The sequence below is a fragment of the Olea europaea genome, chromosome 16 (genome assembly GCF_002742605.1).
Source record: "Olea europaea var. sylvestris chromosome 16, O_europaea_v1, whole genome shotgun sequence".
Lineage (NCBI taxonomy): Eukaryota > Viridiplantae > Streptophyta > Magnoliopsida > Lamiales > Oleaceae > Olea > Olea europaea.
Window position 1 is genome coordinate 17,483,665 of NC_036252.1, and position 24,239 is coordinate 17,507,903.

Below are 24,239 nucleotides of genomic sequence, written 5' to 3' on the forward strand. Positions count from 1 at the left end.
CCGATAAAATGGAGAACCAGACCAAAATCAGTTAATTAATAATCGGTCAAATAACTGGAAAACCTATCAATTAAACCGAAAATCAGGAGTTACCGTTTTTGGACCAGTTTCCAAAACATTTTTAAAAAAAAATTATTATATAATAAATAAGGCCACCTTAGAGATGGAAACCCATTTGCCCACTTTTTTACTTATGGAGCTCTTTTATAGCCATTTCTTGAATCCCACAATTGATAAACTTCTAATTTGGGATTGACAAAATTTAATAACACACACTTCCAATACACTTTCAATGTGGGATTGACAAATTTCAATAAAGCACACTTTTTCAATATTATTTAGGCCACATAGTGCATGACTACAAAATTAAATTACTCAATTTCTATAGATTGCTAAATATTTTTTTTAATCTTATAAATTATTTAGTAACACTGAAATAAGTTTTTAAGTGATCTAAAAAATTAAAAACTATTAAAATTTATATTAAAAACATACATTTGACATATTTGTATTTATTTCAAATTGATGGTGTAAAAATCTAATTCCATATTGTTGTGAAAATAAAATTTAAATGTTTATTTTTCACCTTCGATTTGACCCCATGTTCGACCTTAGCTAAACCTTTTTGACTCTCGACCCTTTCTCTTTACCCAGTTGATGCCTAGGCTGGGTTTTAAAACATTGGTTATGATAGTTATATTGATATCAGAATTTTATTTAATTGCACTAAAATTCTCAAATCTTTACTTGTTGTGGCGATTTCGTCCTTGCCTTTTTTGTTGCATTCGTATATTTAATCTTTCATTGATTAACATATTTAGTTATTTATGATTAACTATGGACATTTTTTTTTCAGAACCGATGAAACCAAACAAGAACTAGGTAGAACTAGCCAACTGGCTTCGGTTCCTCTATTAAATGGGTTAGTTTTGGGACATGCATTGAGAACCGGTCGGTTCGAATCTGACTCTTGATGTTGCCTTAATATAGTGAATTTGATTTTCCCGAATTTCTCCATTTGCTAGTGCATTGCACCAAGATACACCAGATATTTGAACATGTTTCTTTTTTGCTTTTATAGCAAAGCCTAATGGGTAATCAAAATTCAAATATAAATAATTTTATAAATACTTTAAAAGTTCATTACTTTAATAAAACCTCAGTAGGAAAAATTAAATTTTTAGCTCAATTATTTGTAAAAATTCAAATTTTTTGTTATTTCCAAAGTGACTGACCATCAAGATTCATGATCTTTTCCTTGAGAATTATTGAAGATAGATTAGGTTATAAATACTACATGTATTTATATATTGTTGTATGGTTTTTCTTAATAATTAATTTTAGATCCAAATTTTAAAGTTTATGATGATTTTTAATAGTTTGTCGTGCTTCCCATCTCTATCAATTAATCTTGAGCTTTGAAGTTGGATTTTTTACATTTTTTCTTTTTCTTTTTTTTAATTATTATTAGATTACAAGAATAACAAGTTATTTCATATTTTATTTTATCTATTTTAAATATGAAAAGTAGTTTCATACTTTTATTTTTATAAATTTTCAATATAAATATCGAATCGAGATCAAAATCAGTTGGTTCAGTTCCAATTTGATTTCATAGTTGGATATTGAACCATTAGTTTTATTTAAAAAATTCTCATTGATACTCAATTCGGTTCGATTTCTTTCGAAATTGAATCAAACTAGATTGCGCCCACTTCTATTTATGATATTTTAGTATTTACTATCCAAATATTTTATATAACGGGACATTGAAATGAGTTATTAATATTATGTTGAACCTTCATAATTGTATTTTTTCATATATAAGATACGGCAGCTAAATCCCTATTTGACACTCAATTTTTAAATTTATTTTCAACCACGTGTTTAATTGGATTTACGATTTTTATCAACGTTCCAATCGCACATTTTATCAACTTTTATCGAAATCTACTGAAATTTAATATTCAACTAAATAAACAAGGGCCAAGCATTTTTATGACATCCTATGAATTTTTTAGACGAAAATAGTAAATATGAATCAGACGTGCTAATAATAAAAGATTGACGATAAGAATGATAAAAGAGTTATAAACATTAGTATGATAACGAGCAAATATTGAGATTTTTAGTGCAAATGAAAAGCAATGTAACAACAAAAATAGTAGTGACAATAACTTATCGAGTTGGTTAAAGATAGGGATGGAAAAATTTTAGGGAAGCGGGGGTAAATAATAGCAGTTTGAATTAAAATATTTTCATTTATTGTCTCATTTAATTATTTATTTATTTTATTTGTTTTTAGCGATACTAGTTTTGACTATTATTTAAGTTTAAAAATAAAAACAACAATAGAAAATTTAGTGCAAGCTTGAAAATGCATGTGAGGGCTTAGCATGTAGACATCCCTAGGTATATAAAATAATTCAGATAATTCTAACCACAAACCATAATTTTTTATTTTTTGGCACCATATTTTAATTCTAAGTAAGGTCCCCTTGTTTTCATAGATTGTCACTTTTATGTCTTCAACTTCTTTTATTGCATTCTATTATTAACGTTCATTAATTAATACATATTGTTTTTATAGTGATTTTTGTCTAAAATGTCTGTCAGACGAGCATAAATTATGAAATTGCTTATTGCCTCTATATACTTTTTAAAAAATAAATTTTAAAAAAATAAATATAGAAGTGCACCAAAACATTTTTCGCTCATTTCAAAATAGAGTTAGTCTACATGTACGGAAATTTAAGTGTACAGATGTTGTACAGAATACACACATTAAGGAGGGTGGGTGATTTTTTTGAAAATAAAATATTCATGTGGGGTCCACCGTTTGTGAAACTCTGTACACAGTCTGTAAACTTAAAATTTTGTACACTCAAAATTTTTGTTCAAAATATATCAAGTATATTTTGACATAAATTATTATCAAGAGTAAGTTGGATAAGAATTCATAGAAAAAGTTAAAGATATAATTATTATAATAGTAAAACAAAGATTGACATAATTAAAATTAGTAAACAGAACTCGTGAATATAACCACCAAAAAATTAGTAGAGTTTTCTGCTAATTTTTGTGAATGACGTTAATGCATTTCCTCTACTAAAATAGAAAGTCGAAAGCCAGTCATTTTCTATTGCCGTAAGAGTCAATTATTGGAGAATCAAATCTAGACACACCCCCTATGAATACCTCTTTTTCGTTTATTTTGGACTATAATATACCAGTCTCTCTCTGGCGAAGAAGCAAGTTTCGGGTTCAACTCTCGAGTCGTAAGCCATGACGCTTGCAAATGTGACCATTTTCTGTCTTGTCGTTGGTTTCTTGATTTCTCATATGATTGCTTATTTTATATATATAATATATATGTTAGGTTCACTTCTCATGCAAAAAAACCGAAGTTCCACAAGCAGAGAGGTACTTCTCCTGATCCCTGAGTATCTCAATCCTCTTTTCTTGAATTGGATTGTATTACTATTACAAGATTCTGATTGCCTCTGATTTCTTGTTAATATTTAGAAATGACTGTACTATTGGGCTTCTCCATTTTTACCCATTTCATAATTATAGTAGTCTGTTCTTATGCCTACTGTTATTAGAAAATCTGTACTGAGGATCACAATCGTTACAATATTCATAAGGCCCTATTCTAAGGTCCAACTTATCATAGCATTTTCATATAGATGGTCAGTGATAACGTCTCTCGGCTTAACGTAGGGTGTATAAACTTGTAATAATTAAACTCATTAATCTACTGTGAGAGTCTAAAGATTGTGAAGTTACCATTCTGCAATTTTTGTAGTTAATTTTTGTGGTTTTAATTGCAGGTACACATTGTGCAAGAAACCCACATTGGTGGAATAAGTGAGGTGATGAACTGTTGAACTGATGTCAACTTAATTAAAGGTTCCAAGATATAAATTTGTAAGAAGATTAAGTTTAATTTTACTGACCAAATTTTTGTTGGTAGGTGTCTGAACAATGGGTTTTGAGCCTTTAGTTTGGTTTTGCCGGCCAGTACAATATGGGATTTGGGAGCGTGAAACACACAGTGCTTTTGGTTCATATACACCTTGTGCCATTGAATCTGTTGTGGGCAATGTGTCTCTTTTGCTTATTCTGGGATTATGCTTATGTAGAATATGGCTCATCAAGATAAGCCCCAAAGTGCGGCGATTTTGCTTGAGAACAAATCGTTACAATTATATATTGGCCTTGTTAGCCAGTTATTGTGCTGCCGAGCCCTTGTTCAAATTGATTATGGGCATTTCAATCTTTAATATTGATGCAGAGACAGGTCTTGCTCCCTTTGAGGTGTGCTATCTAATCTTTTGATGGCTTATGCATTCAGATTCTCTTTGTATTACTATTTATGCTTAGGTCAAATATGCAATCTTCATATGATATTTGTGCTTTGTTTTTAGTTGTGTACTGGCTCGTTTAGAATGTCTGATTTTAGAAAGTAGTTGTAACTCTTTGCCTTCACTATCATTTCTTTCAATTAAGGAATAATAGACACCTGGCAAAAGTAATGAACATTTTATACTTCTCGAGTATAATATCTGACGACTTGATTCGTTTATGACCTTATATGTCCAATTTATCACTTTGGGAGGTCGAAGTATATATTTCATTGAGTAGAATGATTCGATCCGATCCTTGTTTTCTTGCCGTTTTGACATGGTCTGTCACAATTATCTTCAAGGACTTAACATAGAAATTAAGAAATTTACTTATAAATATTTATGATTACTTCCTGTAGTGAAATCATATGCTTTCATAGTCTGATGAGTAGCAGATCAAAACTAAGACTTGGAAGGGAGTATAATATCAATCTTTTGGATTTTATATTTACTTGGACCTGAATATACCTTCGGACATTCCAACCCCCTGTCTGCTCTCTCCTAGTTGGGAAATAAATTGGAACGTGGAGAAACTAGAAACCAAATGTCATCATTATAGAGATCTTTGGTTCTTGGAACCTCTGATGCTCGGACTCTTTGAAATAGTCTGAGTACCCATGTCAGACACGACACGACACGACATGACACGGGTATGGATATAAGATATGTGTCGGATTCTTCAAATTTCAACCGAACACATCATCATTTTTTGCTTCTTTTTCTTATTTCTTCTTCTTCTTTTCCTTTCCTTTTCTTTTGCCTTTTTGCTTTATGTAAACGTTGCGCCGCCTCCAAGGGGATAGAGAAAGGTGACGGCACTTGGTGTTCCCTTCTCCTATTTCTTTTATTTTTCTTTCCCTTTCCTTCTTCTTTTCCCCCCCTTTTTTCCCCTCTCTGTATTAGTAGTGTATGGTTTTATTGTAGAAAATGAAAATGAGTTCCATATAATGTTATTTAGTGCTCCACTAAATCCAAATTGTAATCAAGTCTTTCATTTTTCTATTTTATATAACATTTAATAATTAACTTCTCATAATTGAAAACTAAACTCCAAAATTCTATTTTTTTCGTCTAAACCTCTTATTCAATACTCATTTCCTTCTTAGTGAACAATTGATTTTGGTCTATTCAAAATAACATATTGGGTTAGTAAAAAAATTAAAACTTGAAAGACGTACCCATGTACTCGTGTCCAAAACTTAAGACTCTTTCTAACTATGTTCCCGTATATCTCATTTTAGAAAATAAAATATCCGACACTTAGGTACGTTTCCGTACCCAATAACCGTGCCCGAGTCCGAGTATCATAGCTTGGAACTATATCGGCACATTCAAGTAACAATTTTAATTTTTTGACAACTATTTGACGAGGTTGGTTGCAACTTTGTTTGTTAAATCAGTTAATTTTTCTTGTTCTACAGATGGTTAATCTGGGCATTGAAGCTCTTGCATGGGGCTCTATTGTTGTCATGCTTGCTGTTGAATCTAAAGCCTATGTCAAAGAACTGCGATGGTATGTCAGGTTCGGGATAATCTACGTTTTGGTGGGAGATACTGTAATTTTCGGTTTCATACTTCCGCTGAAAGATTTCTATGACAGGTTAGGTTTTTTCTATTTCAAATCACTAACTCAGTCATAGTCTCTGTTAGTGTACTGCAATCATCAGACTTTGATATAACTGATGTTTCGGGGTATCACATGTTATCTTCTTAATTTTTGTAGGTCTATCCTCTATTTGTACATCAGTTCAATTTTCTTCCAGGTAAAGCAGTATCTCTTTGTCTAGATCTGAAATCCATAACTTTTGTTTAGATAGGCATTATGAATGTAAACCTCTATATTAATATGCGTACTGGAAATTGATATACTTTGATAGATGTATAAAATATAGCCAGACAATATTATTTTGCTTCAATAGGGAAATTATGAGTATGTGTTAACGTGAATATGTGGTCATGTAGAAGTGCATAGATACAAGACTTGGTCTGAATGAACATAACTAACAGCTAATGTTCGCCATATATGCTGAAATATGAGTAATTATGGCTATATGGAGCTTGTGATGCTCGGACTCTTCGAAATAGTCGGAGTACCCGTGTCGGACATGACATGACATTAGTATGGGTATAGGATATTTGTCGGTCTTCAAAGTTTCAATTGAAACTTCGTCGTATTTGCTTCTTCTTTCCTTTTTTCTTTTTCTTTTCTTCTTTTCTGTTTCCGCTCTCTATACACCTAACGTCACCACCAAGAAGATAGAGAAAGGTAGCGGCGCTAAATTTTCCCTTCTTTTTCTTCTTCTTTCTTTTCTCTTTCCATTTTCTTCTTTTTTTTCCTTCTTTTTTTCTCTGTATCAGTGGTTTAGGATTTTGTTGATATAAAATGAAAATGGGTTCCATATAGTGCTACTTAGTTCGCCGCTAAGTCCAAATTGCAATCAAGTCCATTATTTGCTATTTTATCTGACATTTAGTAATGTCTATAATTGAAAACTTAACTCCAAAATTTTATTTTATTCGTCTTAACTCCTTATTCAATATCCATTCATTCTTTGTAAATAATTGATTTTGGTCTATTCAAATGACATCTTGGATTAGTAAAAAAATTGAAGTTTGAAAGACGTATTCACGTACCCTTATCCGAAATTTGGACTCTTTTTTATCCATTTTCACGTATCCTATATTTTAAAAAATAAAAGATCCGACACTTAGATACGTACTTGATACCCGTACCCGAGTCCGAGCATCATAGTATGGAGCAAGATGCCAAGTTTTTTATTGTTGAACACAAGATGCCCAGATCTTGGTTTAACATAAAAGTAGTGACTCCAAAAACTGTTGCATAACCATCTTTATCCACGAGTTGCATGTCTGAAAAATTGGTCAAATGCAGCTTCTGTTTGGAGCCCTTCTTCTTTTTTATGTTCCTCATTTGGATCCTTATCCGGGCTACATGCTGCTTTCAACCGAGTCTCTTGATGGAAGCAAAGATAAAAAACCTCTAGGAGATCATGTTTGTCCAGAGAGATACGCCAATATATTTTCCAGTAAGTAGATTTTATAATTTCTGTCATTTTCTATTGAGAATATATAAATCTGGTAAAGATCTATCTCTTGTTTATTGCATAGTAAAGAACTTGCAAGATATTGCTACATCTTTAATGGAAACTAATGTTACAGTCAGATGAATATTTCTACTGTTGTAACCTAATATAAAATCAAAACAACATAGTGTGTAATGCCACTGCTACTCTTTTTGATAACTCGGTGCCTTTTCCCTGTGATAGGGATTTACTTTGGATGGATGACTCCCCTTATGCGTCAAGGCTACAAAAGACCCATTACTGAAAAGGATGTCTGGAAGTTGGACTCCTGGGATCAGACCGAGACATTAAGTAGAAAGTTTGTATTTGGTCTTTTCTTTTTCAGTTCATTTGTACATATTTTGAAATTTCAATGTTTTATGACATTACATTTGGTGTGGATGTTTTAGATTCCGGAATTCTTGGGCGGAAGAAGCTCAAAGATCAAAGCCTTGGCTTTTACGTGCTTTAAATAGTTCCCTTGGAGGCAGGTATAGATTTATTCTTTTTTGAGCTTAAGAAACAACTGAATGATATTTTTAGAATGCTGCTCCATCATGTAGTTGGCGATTTCCATTCTGTGACTTCTTCGTTTTTCTTTTGCAGGTTCTGGTTCGGAGGCTTCTTCAAAGTATGAGTAGTTTCCAGAACTTCTCATTAGTGTCAACTATTTGAATAAGCAATGAGCTATTTTTTCCATGGAATTTTTTAATACTGTTTAGATAAATCTGAAATTTCCTATATATCCATATTTAGGCAATCAATTTTGTCTATGGACTATGTTCATAATTAGTTTAATTTTGCACTGTGAATATGTGGGTTAGTCAGGTTTTGGTGCGCCGTTAGTTGAGTTGTGTTCGGTAATGGTTTTTCATTCGTTACTTTAAATTTGTATAGACTAGGTTTTAAGAAATGACTAAGTAGTGCCCTACTTTAAATACACTATTCGTCTCAGTATGCTTCAAGCGCATTGCTATTAATGGCATAGTTTTGTTTTGTATAGAAGTTAGAAATTCAGCATGGAGACATGGTTTCTTTGAATGAAAAAAAAAAAAAAAAAAAAAAAGAAAAGAAAAGAAAAGAAAAAAAAATTGATAAAAACAATGGACTCTACATGACCAAAATAGTGACAGTTCTTTTATGCACCCCCATGCTTTCTTGCCCTTTGGGGGTCTTTTAAATTATTATTGGAACTTACATAAATTATTTCGGTTCACCTACAGATTGGAAATGACCTTTCCCAGCTTGCAGGACCCGTTTTATTGAACCATCTTTTACAGGTATTTCTAATCTTGAAATGCTTTACTGGAGTGAAGCATCCCATGTTGTATTGCAACTCTATTTCAGATATGATCTATAAATTAATTTTTTTGCAGCCGAAGTTCTATATGCTTTATGCCATACATCAAATTTTTCTTATGGCAATTTTTAGTCAGAAATCTACCCGCCGAATTTGCTGCTGCATAAAATCTGAATGATGTGGGTGGAAAAGAGACAGACGAGATAAAAAATCAAATATTGGACTTCTAATGCATCCATCACATGTGCAATCCCCATTTATATTGTTTTCTTGTATTCTTATGGCCTATTCATGGAATATTGATATAGAGCTTTCTCATCTGCCCTTTTTACTAGCATAAAGTTAACTAATTCTAACTTGGTGTATAACCTATAACAGGAGTGATGTGATCTGTGTTCTTCTTTTAAACTGCTTGTTTCTTTTTATCTCTTTCTGTAGATAATCTATTGCTATATTGTTGTATTTCTTTTCTAATTAACATAATATTGCTTGCAGTCTCTGGAATGCAGCGATCCAGCTTGGTTTGGTTATGTCTATGCATTTTCAATTTTTGTTGCAGTGGTATGGTTCGAGGCATAGCATACTTCTTTTTCTTTTACACAGAAAAAGTGTTTATTAAATTATTTTCCCTTCCCTGGGATTACTAGGGGATTAGATAAGTCGAGTTCAGCAAAGGGTTGTCTTGAAATTTGAACGAGCTTAGGAATTCTTGCATAAATGAAGCTGAACTCAAGTGGTGATTTTTCTAAATAATTATTAAGTTACTGAACTGAATTCAATTCAAGCTTGATAGATTGATTAATGCTAAAATGTGTTCAAGCTTGAGAATTGTTTTGAGAGAATTGCAGAAATACCATTAGAAAGGAACTATCTATATCACGTATTAAACACCTATGAGAAAAGACATATTTGTAACAACTTTTATATAATTTCTTCCTGGTATATTGTTTTCTATGATGTGAGAAATCTAAATTTTTTTTGAAAACAACTATTAATAGATGATTCAAACATGTGCTTGTCTGAGCATTCTTCTATATGCTATTTAAAACCAAGGTCTGAATGTTGACCTGTTAGCAATTTCAGTTTCTGCTTGTATTTTTAATATCAAACTTTCTATCAGTCATTGGGAGTGCTTTGCGAGGCTCAGTACTTTCAGAATGTCATGCGTGTTGGTTTCAGGCTAAGATCAACTCTGGTAATTTCCCTAGTGGTGAATGATGATAGTCTACTTTTCTGCCTCTATGTTTACACTGTGACAAATTTAATTTTTTGTTACATTTAGGTGGCTGCTATATTTCGCAAGTCCTTGTGGCTAACACATGAGAGTCGCAAGCAGTTCCCTTCTGGAAAAATAACAAATATGATGACAACAGATGCTAATGCACTTCAGGTATACATGAGGGTAAACTTACTCTGCATTTAGTTGTACTATATTGAAATTGACAGACATAATGCCAAAATTGAAACAGAGATAAAACTGAAATTTTTAGTTTCTTTTATAAACTTATTGCTCTGAATGTCATCTGTGTCGTATTTAAACAATCACTGGTTTCATAGTATGATTTGAAGAACCATTACATTACATTGTACTGACCTTGTTCTGGCATCAATGGAGTGTGGACCTAAAAAGACTACATTTTTCTTGTTTCGTATGTTTTCTCTTCAGTTCAATGTTCACACAAATATTTTTCACCATGTTCATTTCAATACCATTTCATGCAAGTCTAGTTAAAATCTTCCTGACACACAACTAGATAGCATGTGTTTGGTTCTTATTTGTAAACTGTTTATAAACACTCAAGCCACTTTTATCCGCACATTTCAAGGAACCCACATGTACTACACATATATCCATCAGTCATTTATATCTATTTATAATTTAAACTATTTATAAATACTTCCTTACACATGCTTTTAAATGTAGATATAGTACTTATCTACCTTTGGAAAGCTCAAGTTTTAGTTCTTAAGATTAGCAAAGCAGCTATTAATTCAACAATTTTGTCCTTGAATTGCCTAGCAAATATGCCAACAACTACATGGTTTATGGTCAGCCCCATTCCGAATAATCATGGCCATGGTTCTTCTATACCAGCAATTGGGTGTGGCTTCACTTCTTGGTTCCATTATGTTAGTTCTCATGTTTCCAGTCCAAGTAAGTGAATTTTTTTTTTCTTTTTCTTGGCTCCTTATATATTTTTTGTTTCTGAGTTACTGGCATACACCTGGTAAATACTTGTTCTGCTTTTATGCTTTTTTCTCATTTTGCCTGTTTTATGGAATCTTTGAAACTGCTTGGTTAGAAGGCTAGAATCTATGCTGTTCTGTAGGTAATCATATTTTTATAACCAATGCTATGACAGTGTTAGTTTATCTTTTCAAACAGACACTTATTGTGAGCAAGATGCGGAAACTATCCAAGGAGGGATTGATATATACTGACAAGAGAGTTGGTTTGACGAATGAAATTTTGGCCGCTATGGATAGCGTAAAGTATCTATCAAATTTGCTAGATTATCCTATGGTTTAATTCACCTCATGAGTGGTTAATATTAATAATTCTGACTTTGTTCTCAATCAACAACAGATACTATGCATGGGAAAAAAGTTTCCAGTCAAAAGTGCAAAGTGTGAGGGATGATGAATTGTTGTGGTTCAAGAAAGCCCAGTTACTCTCAGCGGTATAACAAATTGTGATCATTGAGTTCCATTGCTCTAAAATAAATTAGTTAGTCAGGCAACAACTTATTGTGTGTATATTTCTTGTATGCCTTTACAGTGCAACAGTTTCATTCTAAACAGCATTCCAGTTATCGTAACAGTGGTTTCATTTGGGATGTTTTCATTCCTTGGTGGAGATTTGACACCTGCAAGAGCTTTTACATCTCTTTCTTTATTTGCTGTTCTACGGTTTCCCCTGAACTTGCTTCCCAACTTGATTACTCAGGTTCATTCTTTATTTCTTTCAGCTTACGGGTATATTTAAATTTTGGATGCCATTATTCATCCTGATTTGACATGTTCAGAAAAATTGTTTACCCTGAATATATTTAATATTACTTTATAAACATACTCTACTTTCATCTAGAGCTGGGCACCGTTTTGGTTCAGGTTCAGCAGGAAAAGACATAACTGGAAACAATGCAGTTCTTTTCATGGGAAACCTTTTTATTTTCTTTAAAGAAAAAACCAGACTGGAGCAAAGCAAACTGGAACTGGTTGTATTCAGTCCAGTCTGGTTTAATGTGGTCGGCGAACCCATCTGGGCCTAATTAAAGGGTTAAATAGTATGTACAGGTGCATCATAATAATCTTAATTCTCATCGCTTATAGCTTGTCAATGCTTGCAGGTTGTGAATGCAAATGTATCGTTACAACGGTTGGAAGAATTGTTACTTTCTGAAGAGAGAATTCTTCTACCTAATCCACCTCTTGAACCAAGACTTCCAGCCATATCAATCAGGGGCGGAAATTTTTCATGGGATTCTAAGGTCCTCTTTTGTACATTTTTGCATGCCTGGGTATCAATTTCAAATAATTATTATTCAGTGTGAGAAGAATAAAATAGATTTTTGATGTGGAATGTGATAAAATAGATTTTTGATGTGGAATGTGTTCTTTTTTCCCTATAAATCCACTTGTGCTGGTGCAAGAGTTTTTAAGCTCCTAGCAATGCAGGGGGTATGGCTTCATCCCCTACCTGTAGATTAATAACCCATAAGTACATAGTGGGGGAGGCATGGCCTTACGTCTTAATTTTACAAACCATTCTGCTTCCTGGACATTTAACATAGATGTGGAGAGTTTGTTGTTCTGTTTGCACTATTTCTATTGTTTCATCTTCCCTTCCCCTTCCCCATCACTTGATGACTTAAAAGATATTCTTGAAATTGATATATTATGCACAGTTCAAAGTCTCTGAATTGCTCGTTTACAGGCTGCAAGGCCCACATTATCGAATATAAACCTGGATATCCCGGTTGGCAGCCTAATTGCAGTAGTAGGTGGTACTGGAGAAGGAAAAACATCCTTAATATCGGCAATGCTTGGTGAGCTGCCTCCTCTGAGAGATGCAACCGTTGTCATTAGAGGAACTGTTGCTTATGTTCCTCAAATTTCTTGGATTTTTAATGCAACGGTGAGCTTATGTGTCCATATTCTTTAAATATGCCCATTACTAAATTAGTTGTTAAAAGTTCACCTTCACAGTTCTGTCATTCATAATTTTAACACTCACAAGCATATGGAAACTCAATGATTTTAAACATTGTGAATTTTAGCAATTGATTTTTGATTGTGAATGTCTTACTCTCAAAGGCTGTCCACAGGTACGTGAAAACATATTATTTGGATCTTGCTTTGATGCAGAACGATATTGGAAAGTCATAGGTGTCACTGCATTACACCATGACCTTGAATTACTTCCTGTAAGAGTTGGAATGTCATATATTCATGTTCTACGCAATTGACTTTTACTACATTCTTTATTCTATCATATCTGTGACTAGACTTCTGGTTCAATTCCAGGGTCATGACCTAACTGAGATTGGTGAAAGGGGAGTTAATATTAGTGGAGGACAAAAGCAAAGGGTTTCCATAGCGAGGGCTGTGTACTCCGACTCTGATGTTTATATATTTGATGACCCACTAAGTGCTCTAGATGCTCATGTTGGCCAGCAGGTACTTACTGAATGTTAAAACTACTTATACCCTTATTCCATGATTAATAAAATATTTGATTACTTATCCAAAAAAAAAACTACTTATGCCCTTACAGTATTACCGAGAAGAAATTAAATTCATGTTGAAAGTAATTGTGCAAAGAAAGGTAGGATAGATACCTCCTGATAACTGATAGCCATTGTTGTTGGCCTTTAGCGTGTTTGGCTATATTGTTGTTATCAAACATGTTCTGATAGGGGCTTTAGTCTTTAAGTAAAACAGTACTTATTTCAAAAGTAACTCTTGGTTCTATGTCAAAGTAAGTAACTACTTATTTTCAACTTATTGACAAATAAAAATTTATAAATTTCAAAACTTACTTATTTTCTTTATATATGAACATTTTATGGTTAACTAAGCATGCTTCTTATATCCTGGGATAACATCTTTTACCGTATTTCTACGTTGGTTTTTGTAACTTCTGAGAGCTCAAATCTGTGGACTACGTGATAATAATAGTACGCGTATGTTTCTACAATTCTACTTCCTAGTTACACTTTTAAGCTATTTTTTAATGAATGGATATATCGTACATTGATGGGACATATTATAGGTAAAAATCCTAACCATTAACTTCCAGAAATTTACCTAATGAAAACTTATCTAAAGCCTACATCTATGTAGATGTTTTTTATGCTTAATAAATTTTGGTTTATGCTCAACCAAGAATTTGAACTTAGTTTTATATTATGTAGGAGAACTTTTGTATGCTTCATATTGCCTATTCCCCTATAATCCATTGTAAATATTTAGATTCTCGTCTGAATTTCCTACTATATATGTCCAGGTTTTTAACAATTGCATTAGAGAAGAATTGCAAGGAAAAACAAGAGTGCTTGTCACAAATCAGCTACATTTTCTACCTCAAGTTGATAGAATAATTCTGGTCTCTGAAGGTATGGTAAAAGAGGAGGGCACCTTTGAGGAGCTTTCAAAAAATGGTACGCTTTTTAAGGACCTAATGGAGAATATGGGGAAAATGGAAGACCATATACATGAAAATGGAGATGGGAAGAATCTTGCCATTGGACATTCACAATTTCCTTCTAATAGTGTGCTATATGATTTGCCAAGTGATGCAATCCTGACAAATAAAAGGAAAGAAGGCAAATCTGTTCTCATCAAGCAGGAAGAGAGAGAGACCGGCATTGTCAGTTGGAACGTTTTGATGAGGTCATAACCAAAATTATGTCTCAAATCTAATAATATAGGCCACCAATACTTCTCTGGAGTTGGGATACTGAGATGGGATACAAAATCTAGTGTCCACTTTCAATTACCATTGAACTTGTCCAAACTTTGATTCTATGACATTTTACAGAGATTGGTAGATCGTCCATGGACTATTTTGGTCATTTTAAACTAATCCTATATTTTTCATAGCATGACATATTAAATAGAATCCCCATGATACTGCATTGGATTCATGCTTTTGGTTTTCCGCTTTGTTCAGGTACACAAGTGCTTTAGGAGGCTCATGGGTTGTAATAATATTGTTTTTGTGTTACATATTGACTGAAGTTCTGCGAGTTTCAAGTAGCACATGGTTGAGTGTCTGGACGAAAAAGAGCACTTCAAGGAGTTATGGACCTGGTTTCTATATTCTGGTTTATGCAATTTTGTCCTCCGGGCAGGTATGCTTCCTGATGATTGCTGGCTTGAAAACCCCACATTACTGTAAATTGTTATTTCATTTGAAAATTTTATGTTAATATCCTTCGTAACTGTGAAACCTTGTCTGTCTTTCCTTTTTTAGTTTTTACCATTTTTACTTGATGAAAAGGATTGAGATCTTCTTTATTATTTTAGTTATGGAATTTTTTAAGATTTTTACTGGATGGAAGGTAAAGATAGTATTTGTACATATGTAAGATGTGTTATTATGTCCGATAGTTATGCTATAAACTTTCTACTGGCATGCCATGATTGTTAATTTTAGCTGTAGAGAGATATTCAGAGGGTCTGGAAAATTTCACTCTTTTAGTCCATACATGTAGGCTTCTGATTCTCTACATATATGTTTCTCTTCTGTTAATATTGTTGTTCTTTCATCTATAATAATATTTCATGATGTCTATTTTTCATTCATTTCCGTCTCATCTTAAGAGTCATATATGCAGGTGATAGTGACATTGGTAAACTCCTTTTGGTTGATCATGTCAAGCCTTAGTGCTGCAAAACGACTTCACGATTCAATGTTACATTCCATACTCAAAGCTCCAATGATATTTTTCCAAACCAATCCAACTGGACGAATCATCAATAGATTTTCCAAGGATCTTGGTGATGTTGACCGCAATGTTGCCAACCTTGTTAATGCGTTTCTAAGCCAAATGTGGCAGCTGCTTTCAACTTTTGTGCTCATAGGTCTCGTGAGCACTATATCTCTCTGGGGCATAATGCCCCTTCTCATCTTATTTCATGCAGCCTATCTCTATTATCAGGTTCTTCAAACTCTCTCTCTCTCTCTCTCTCTCTCTCTCTCTCTCTCTCTGTGCATGTGTTTGTCAGTACAAGTTTTTATTGCAGGATTTATGATTAGAATTTAGCTTTAAGAACAAAAACAAGTGATAGTATGGATTTTGAGCTGACAATATTCCATAAAGTAAAAGATTAGTGCATATGGATGTATGAAATACCTTTATAGCCAAGGAAAAAAGACAAGGGTTGTAATTAGAATTATGGTGTTTGACCTTGAGGAAACTGTTAATGATGTTGGTTAGAAAGAAAGTGAATATATGTAGTTCGAATAATGATAAATTCTTCAAGTTTCGGCACCCTAGAAAATTAGCCTACATGTTCGGTTTCTATGTGTGTCTAACATCTGTTCCTCATCCATGTATCTTCTAATTTTTCTCTTTAGCTGATTACCATTATGGAAGGCAAGCAGGGAATTGTTTTCATAGTTCCTTTTATCCATACATGTCCTGTTAAATGCAGAGATTAGCACGATTTTCTTTGGCTTAGTAATAACTCAATTGTTTTTGACATGATATGTTTCAATGTTTGATTGTTGATCATATACTCACAAACAAATCAATTACAGAGCACATCCCGTGAAGTAAAACGTCTGAATTCCATTACCATGTCTCCCGTATATGCCCAGTTTGGAGAAGCACTGAATGGTTTGTCGACAATTCGTGCGTATAAAGCATACGATAGGATGGCAAATGTTAATGGGAAATCTATGGACAATAATGTGAGGTTTACTTTAGCTAACATAAGTTCAAATCGCTGGCTTACCATAAGGCTGGAAACATTAGGAGGCATCATGATTTGGTTGATAGCAACGTTTGCTGTAATGCAAAATGAAAGAGCGGAAAATCAGGTTGCAATTGCATCTACCATGGGCCTGCTCCTAAGTTATTCATTGAATATCACAAATTTGCTAAGTAACGTCCTTAGACAAGCAAGCAGAGCAGAAAATAGTCTAAATGCTGTTGAACGTGTGGGCACGTACCTGGACTTACACTCTGAGGCTCCAGATGTCATTGAGGGCAGCCGTCCACCCCCGGGATGGCCTTTGTCTGGATTGATCAAATTTGAAGATGTTTTTATGCGTTACAGACCTGGACTTCCTCCTGTCCTGCGGGGCCTGTCCTTCACTATATCCCCAAGGCAGAAGATTGGCATAGTTGGACGAACTGGTGCAGGTAAATCTAGCATGCTTAATGCATTGTTCCGGATTGTGGAGCTTGAAAGAGGAAGAATTTTGGTTGATAATTGTGACATTGCGAAGTTTGGATTGACGGATCTACGTAAGGTTCTTGGTATCATACCACAATCTCCAGTTCTTTTCTCAGGTACATATGGCTTGTTATAATATCATATTTTTTATGTTTGTCAATTTTTTGTTCGTAGACATCCTGAATATAATTGCTTTAAGTGAAGTACTGTGAAATTATGTCCCGCAAAAGTGTTCAAAGAAAACTATGCTCAACAATGCTTTATGCGTTGTGTATATAGGAAGTGTTCGGTTTAATCTTGATCCTTTCTGTGAACACAATGATCCTGATCTCTGGGAGGCTTTGGAGAGGGCACATTTAAAGGATGTCATCAAAAGGAATGCCTTCGGTTTGGATGCTGAGGTAAAACAATAAATTCTCTTACGTCAACCAGTTTGATCAGGGGATTATAATTGTTATGTTATAAAATATGCCAGGATGATCCAAATAATTAGTTAGTTTGTCATTTCCACTTCTCGTATTTGGAAAAGTAAATGTAGCATAAAACTCAAAAGCTTTTGATTGCTGAATTTTTTTTTTCTTGGCTGTTTCAAGGTTTTAGAAGGAGGTGAGAACTTCAGTGTTGGACAGAGGCAGCTGTTAAGTCTAGCTCGAGCATTACTACGAAGATCAAAGATCCTCGTTCTTGATGAAGCAACAGCAGCTGTTGACTTTAGAACTGATGCTCTTATACAGAAAACCATTCGAGAAGAATTCAAATCTTGCACGATGCTGATCATTGCTCACCGAATAAATACTATCATCGACAGTGACCAGATTCTAGTTCTTGATGCTGGTCAGGTATGTCACCGTAACATTGTGGTTTACTTCCCTTCTCCACTTGAAATCTCTGTTTGGTTAACAAAGTTTGAATCCAAATGCTAGAATCAACAATCGAAAACTGATGAGAATTTAATATTTCTGTTTGTAAGTGTGAGTTCATAATCTTTCTTTTGCAGGTTGTTGAATATGATACTCCAGAAAAACTTCTTCAAAAGGAAGGAGGTGCTTTCTATAAAATGGTTCAGAGTACAGGGACTGCAAATGCTCAGTACTTGCGCAGTTTAGTATTAAGAAATATCGAAGAGAATAAGTTCAAAAATGGAGGGGGTATGCATATCAATGAGCAAATGAGATGGCGATTATCTTCGCAATGGAATGCCGCTACACAGTTTGCTCTTGCAGTCAATATTACTTCTTCAGTAAAGGACCTTCAAGTATTAGAGTTTGAAGAGGGGAACAATATCTTCAACAAAACAAAGGATGCAATAGTAACTTTGTCCGAAGTTTTGGAGGGTAGACATGACTGTGTGATCAACGAGACTCTACATCATGTCAATGTTCCAAGAGACAATTGGTGGTCAGCTCTCTACAGAGTCATTGAAGGTGATATTTAAATTTTCTACACGAATATCGTCTTGCATTTCTTCCATTCATAAATAAAGACTCGATGCAATGCTTCTTTTACTCCTCCAAACATCCTCAAATACTGGCTTCTTTTTCTGAAGTTATCTAGATATGGACTAGATTGAATTTAATCATATTTTCAAATTTTTGTGTTATATAGTCCAAGTAGAAGAGAACTTATTCTTGCTCTGAGCTTCTTCAACTCTAAGAACAGAGTGTGCTTTCTCGTAATTATTATAAAAACAGAAAGCACGTTTGTGAATTTCTTTAGCTGATCCATATTGGTCTCCTTTCAGGTCTTGCAGAGATGAGCAGATTGGCCCGGAATGGGTTCTACCGGCTAGAAGATGGTTATGAAGATTCATCAGAAACTTGGGATAATGTTGTAAGTAGCTGATATCTGCTCGAGAGACTTTAAGTCATTCCAACCAAGATTCATGATATTCAAGTCCTAAAACCAGATTCTGACAGTCAAGGATTTCCTAGGAAGGAAATAGTTAAGAGCCCGAAATAATTTGGCACTGCCAGCAGTTTGGCAACCTGTAGATGCACTGGACCGTCTCTCGGTTAGGGTAGAAGAAGTTGTGTCTGCCCTCGAAATTTACAACGTCATTCCATGCTTTTTGTACTTCAAATCTGGGCATCAAAAGTTAATGTCCTATTGTTGTAACGGATCTATGAGACAAATTGTCGTTTCCACAAGAACTATATTTTAAAACTTAATCTACTTTCTTTCTAACTACAATTCCATAGAAGCAAATAAAAATTTGTATGTTTTGAGTTTTAATTTAAATGCGTAATAGTACGTGGATGTGCACAAAGATTGGTTTAGAGATTAAATAATAAACAAATATAATCACCTTTACATTTTAAGTGAAGATTCATATCTAATGTAGTGTTCAGTCGAATTCACTTATTGATTCAATTTACCTATTTCGAGTTCTCATTGGGCCTATTTAACTAATTCAATTTCATATTTCTATGCGAATCAAGCTTAGTTAAACAAAATACTGGTTCTAGGAATTTACTTATGATCGCATTAATTAGTATAAGTATCTCTATACATTATACTAATTTACCAAATTTTATTATATAGTCTAAATCCTAAAATCCTAAACTCACCTCTTGACTGGTAAAAGATTCACAGAATTATCAAATTAGTGATCAAGTAATTCAATGTGTTACACTCATAATAAAATCAACACATAAACTAATAAAGAACAAGAATCTTAAATTGCCCTATCAAGAAATTTAGTTATTCATAATAAAGGAAGAAAAACAAATAACAATAGTGAAGTCCATCACCGGGTTTTGAATTTAGATGTGAAGGAGTGGATGAATCTTGTGCCAATTTCTTTTTCTCGTTCCAAATTTTGATCTCTAACCCTTGAATCATTATATTTTCTCCTCTTGAGTTTGATCTCTAACTCTCAATTTGTGTTCTTGTCTCTCAATGTGTGGAATCCGCTCAAAAGTGTGAAAAAAATTGTATTTATAGGTGCCTTCACGCTTGTGTCAAAAGTAGGATTTTCATAGACTTCAAAACAGGCCAAACTGCGCCCTAATTAGTATCAGAAGGTGGCGCCGCAATGCCGGAGGGATGGCGCCGCGACGCTAAGAGGCGTCGGGGTGCCAAGTCTCTGTTTCTTCCTCCTTTCGTGACTCCTCGCCGTCGCAACGCCACTCGTCCAATTATTTTGCTTTGCCTCTTTTGCCCCTTTATTCACAATTTGTTCTCAATCCATGTCAATAGCTTTATTAGATGAACTTTTTCGAATCTTTCACCATCTCAACATTCATATAAAACAACACTAATAAACACATTAAAAACGTTCAATACTCTTAAAATATAGCTTACAATCAAGTTAAAAATAACATAAACGCGTGAGTAAAACACACTCGTCAAATATCCCCAAACTTAAGAGTTTGCAAATCCTCGAACAAATACAAGAAAAAAGAAAATAACTAAGGACATAAACAGTGATTCATTCAAATGGCTTGCCTTTTGGGTAGGGATTGATAACATTAATGACAATCATGAATGGTTTCAAGATCGCAATGCAACAACTAACCTTCCACTTTTTCAATGCAAAACAATTTTGTGTGTGTATGTGTGTTGAAGAATCAAGTGCAATGTCGTACATTCACAAGTTGATTCACTTTCCAAGTCTCGGTGATCAATTATTTCACTTCTTCGCTTGTGAGATTCACACACCCCTAAACTTGTTTTCTTTTATTCTCTCACAATAGCATAATTCTAAAATTTAATCTTATCAATTTTTCACTCCGCTCTAATTTGGTTTAGTTCAACTAGTGACTTCAACAATTCATTCATATGAAGATTCTCCCAAGTTATAAATGTTTCAACAATCTAGTTTATACTAAGTGATTCAGACACACTAGTTATCTAGGCCCTCAAGATCAGTTCTTTTACGCACTTGTATACAATTTTTTCGGCTATCACTTCACCCTTTTGTCCTCTTCTCGGCCCTTACAGCGAGTGCCGAGTCAGTATCTCCTCGATTTTTGGATACCAATTGGTACCATGTTTCAAGATACCCCTACGAACTTAATAACTCGGGTAAAAAAGGTGCAGACTTGAGGCATAGATGAATAAGCAATTCTTCTTTTCTATAAAATAGAAGGAAAATTTATAGGGATTAGATTCCTAGCATTTGATCATTACCAATCTTATACTAGAAAGTCAAAGAAACTCCACACGATCTTTTTACATGCATGGAATTACCACGGTCTTAAATTATTTCTTTCATCGGTTATAACGCCTCAAATTATTATGTATATGGTTAAGGAAATTTTATGAATCATAGGTTAAGAGGTCCTATGCATATGAACCCTCTTGTTCTTGTACAACGCTAAACTTAATAATCGTGCATAAAAATTGTATTGCTTGAAATAGATCGATAAAAACTCAATTTAAGCATATAAATCCTCCACAGTCCACAAACTAATACATGCTCTTAAATATATTCATCATAGCTGACAAAACCATCTAACTCACACAAGCATGCAAATTTTTTTTTTTAATAAATTCACACGAAATTCAACAATATCACCCAATCACACAAACAAAACTACTAAACAAAAGACAATAGCAATTAATCTAAATGATTCACCCCCCAAACTTAAAACATACATTGTCCCCATTGTGGAAATAAATTCAAAGGAGGTATAAACTTCCCCAAAATCACCAGTTGGTGTCATCACCATTGCCTTAGTGAGATGGATCCTGGTTAGCTGGATAATTACATTGTTGGCATGTACTTGAGAATCTTCCTACAAACAACACACCAATGAATGTTATAACTATAAATTAAACAATCCTAAAACTAAAAACTAAGTAGTAATAATAAAGAAAATGATAGAGCTTGAGTTGTTTTCCAAGAAACGCTTCTCTAAAGTCATTAGCTTGACTTGTTGTCACGATTGATTATGGTGGCTCGAACCAAATTATGTCATACTTGCACGTTGTACAATTCTCATTTATGCACCCTTTCTTTGCTCTCTAGTTTCTGATATTTTCATTTGCATCCCTACTAAGAAATCCACCAAAATTTGATTTTTTCCTGATAGCCTCATTGATCAAGTGACTCTTCTTCATCAACTCTACAACAACTTCTAATGTTGGGAGGTTGCTCATATTGGGTGTAAATATTGAATATTTTTTACTTATCTTCCATCAATATTAGCTTACCCTTCTCCATGTTAATCAGGGTTCATCCCGTTGCTAGGAATGACCAATTGAATATAACTGGGATGTCTCAATCTTCTAATATGTCCAAAACAATGAAGTCCACAAGAAATATGAAATTTTCTACATTTATGAGTACATCCCCAACCTTGCCACGTGACCTTGAAATTATTTTATCAGCTAGTTGTAGCGTTATTGATGTTGATTTGACTTTACCCAGTCCCAATTTCCTGTAAATGGAATATGACATTAGATTTATACTAGCAACTATGTCACACAATGCATTAATAGAACAGAAATTTCCTTTTGAAATTGATAAAGTAAAACTCCTTGGATCTCTCAATTTGGGAGGTAGTTTGTTCTGCACTCTTGCACTACATTCCTCAGTTAATGCCACAGTTTGAAACTTCCAAAGCTTTCTTTTCTGTCAACATCTCTTTAAAAAATTTCGCGTAGCTTGAAATTTGTAATACTACATCAACCAATGGAAGATTGATCTAGAGCTTCTTTAGAGCACCGAGAAAATTTTCATAATTAGTATCTTGTTTATTCTTCTTGAGTCTTTGAGGAAAGGGAATGGGAGGGACGTAAGCTTTGACTGGACTCGGTGCCTTGGTAGTAGATGTTTCTATACTTTTTTCATTTTCAATTGAGAATTGTACAAATTTTCCTTCTATTGTAGCTTTATCAAATTTTTCCCGTTCATCTTTTCTTTATGATCTTTTTGCAATAATCTCTAGCGAATGTATCTCATCCTTTGTAGTTATAGCATAAATATTCTGCTCTATTGACTTCTTTTGAAGTCTTTGGAAAAATGGAAGTGGGGGTACATATGCTTTAATATTTACGGGGGCCTGAGGCAGATCATTTTCCACTACTCTTATTGCTATCATCCGCTTCTTAAAATTTGTCATTGTATTGCTTGGCAATGATCCCTATGGATGCATTGGAAGTTGTTGAGCTATTTGTTCAATCTACGTTTCCAACTTCTTGATAGATACTTGTTGATTTTGAAAATTAATATCAATATGTTGGAATACTTTTTCTGTGTTCTGTACATCTTAATAAATCATCTCCCCCAAACTTGGTCTTCACTCTTGTTGGAAATTATTCACTTATGTGTTGAAATTATGGGAACCATTTTGAATAAAATTTACTTATTCCTCCGAAGAAGTAAGCATCAATCAATTTTCTGTAACGTGACTTCTCCCACAATTCTTACAAACTAAACTGGACATCACTGCATTTGGTGTATGTGTTTGCAATTTTACAAGTAATTCTACCTGCTTTGTCAAAGCAGCAATTTGTGCATTAGTGGAGTTGTGATGTCTGATCCATACATTCCAGTTGCTTTCGGTGATACCACTCTTTTTGACGATAACATTGAATGTGTAGTGGCAATTAATTCAAACAAATATATGCATTGCTGCACTGATTTTCCTATGATCAATCAGCCAGCAAAGGAATCTACTTGAAATTTTGACAATGGAGAAAGTCCGGTATAGAAATACTGTACTTGATTTTCAATGGTGATCCCATGATTTGGACACTTCCTCATTAGCTCCTTGAACTTGTTTCATGTCTCGTGATAGCTCTCCCCATTTCTCTATTGGAAGGTATAAATTTTCAATCTGATTTTTGCTACCTTAGCCGGTGGAAAGAATTTGCTACAAAACTTTATAGTCAATAATCTCCATGTAGTAATGCTTCCACGAGGTTCGACATCTAACCACTCTAATGTAGCATCTCGCAACGTAAATGGAACTAACTGTAACTTGATAGCATCTTTATTAACCCCTGAAGCATGACAATTCTGACAATTCTTAACAAATCTGGAGGTATGTGTTTTTGGATTCTCGTGAGATAGCCCGTAGAATTTAGAGT

The 24,239-nt window shown here is 33.9% G+C and overlaps 1 protein-coding gene across 2 annotated transcripts; it reads left to right on the forward strand.

Annotated features, from left to right (window-relative positions):
* Positions 1-3,233: 3,233 nt before the first annotated feature.
* On the forward strand, positions 3,234-19,391 carry LOC111412334 (ABC transporter C family member 12-like). 2 transcript variants are annotated; one of them, XM_023043222.1, is made up of 30 exons: positions 3,234-3,300; positions 3,380-3,423; positions 3,834-3,875; positions 3,977-4,320; positions 5,831-6,009; positions 6,133-6,172; positions 7,303-7,456; positions 7,697-7,811; positions 7,903-7,983; positions 8,099-8,123; positions 8,716-8,772; positions 9,288-9,353; positions 9,913-9,987; positions 10,075-10,182; positions 10,813-10,947; positions 11,179-11,285; positions 11,380-11,473; positions 11,572-11,739; positions 12,143-12,283; positions 12,730-12,930; positions 13,121-13,219; positions 13,320-13,472; positions 14,302-14,687; positions 14,968-15,148; positions 15,635-15,958; positions 16,561-17,317; positions 17,481-17,602; positions 17,795-18,040; positions 18,199-18,625; positions 18,943-19,391. In XM_023043222.1, exons 4-30 carry the CDS (start codon positions 3,988-3,990, stop codon positions 19,041-19,043), a joined length of 4,875 nt encoding a protein of 1,624 aa, XP_022898990.1. In that variant the 5' UTR covers positions 3,234-3,300; positions 3,380-3,423; positions 3,834-3,875; positions 3,977-3,987; the 3' UTR covers positions 19,044-19,391. The 2 variants fall into 2 exon arrangements, with proteins under 2 accessions (XP_022898990.1, XP_022898991.1); XM_023043223.1 differs by lacking the exons at positions 3,234-3,300; positions 3,380-3,423; positions 3,834-3,875; positions 3,977-4,320; positions 7,303-7,456 and having other exon boundaries at positions 5,934-6,009.
* Positions 19,392-24,239: the final 4,848 nt, after the last annotated feature.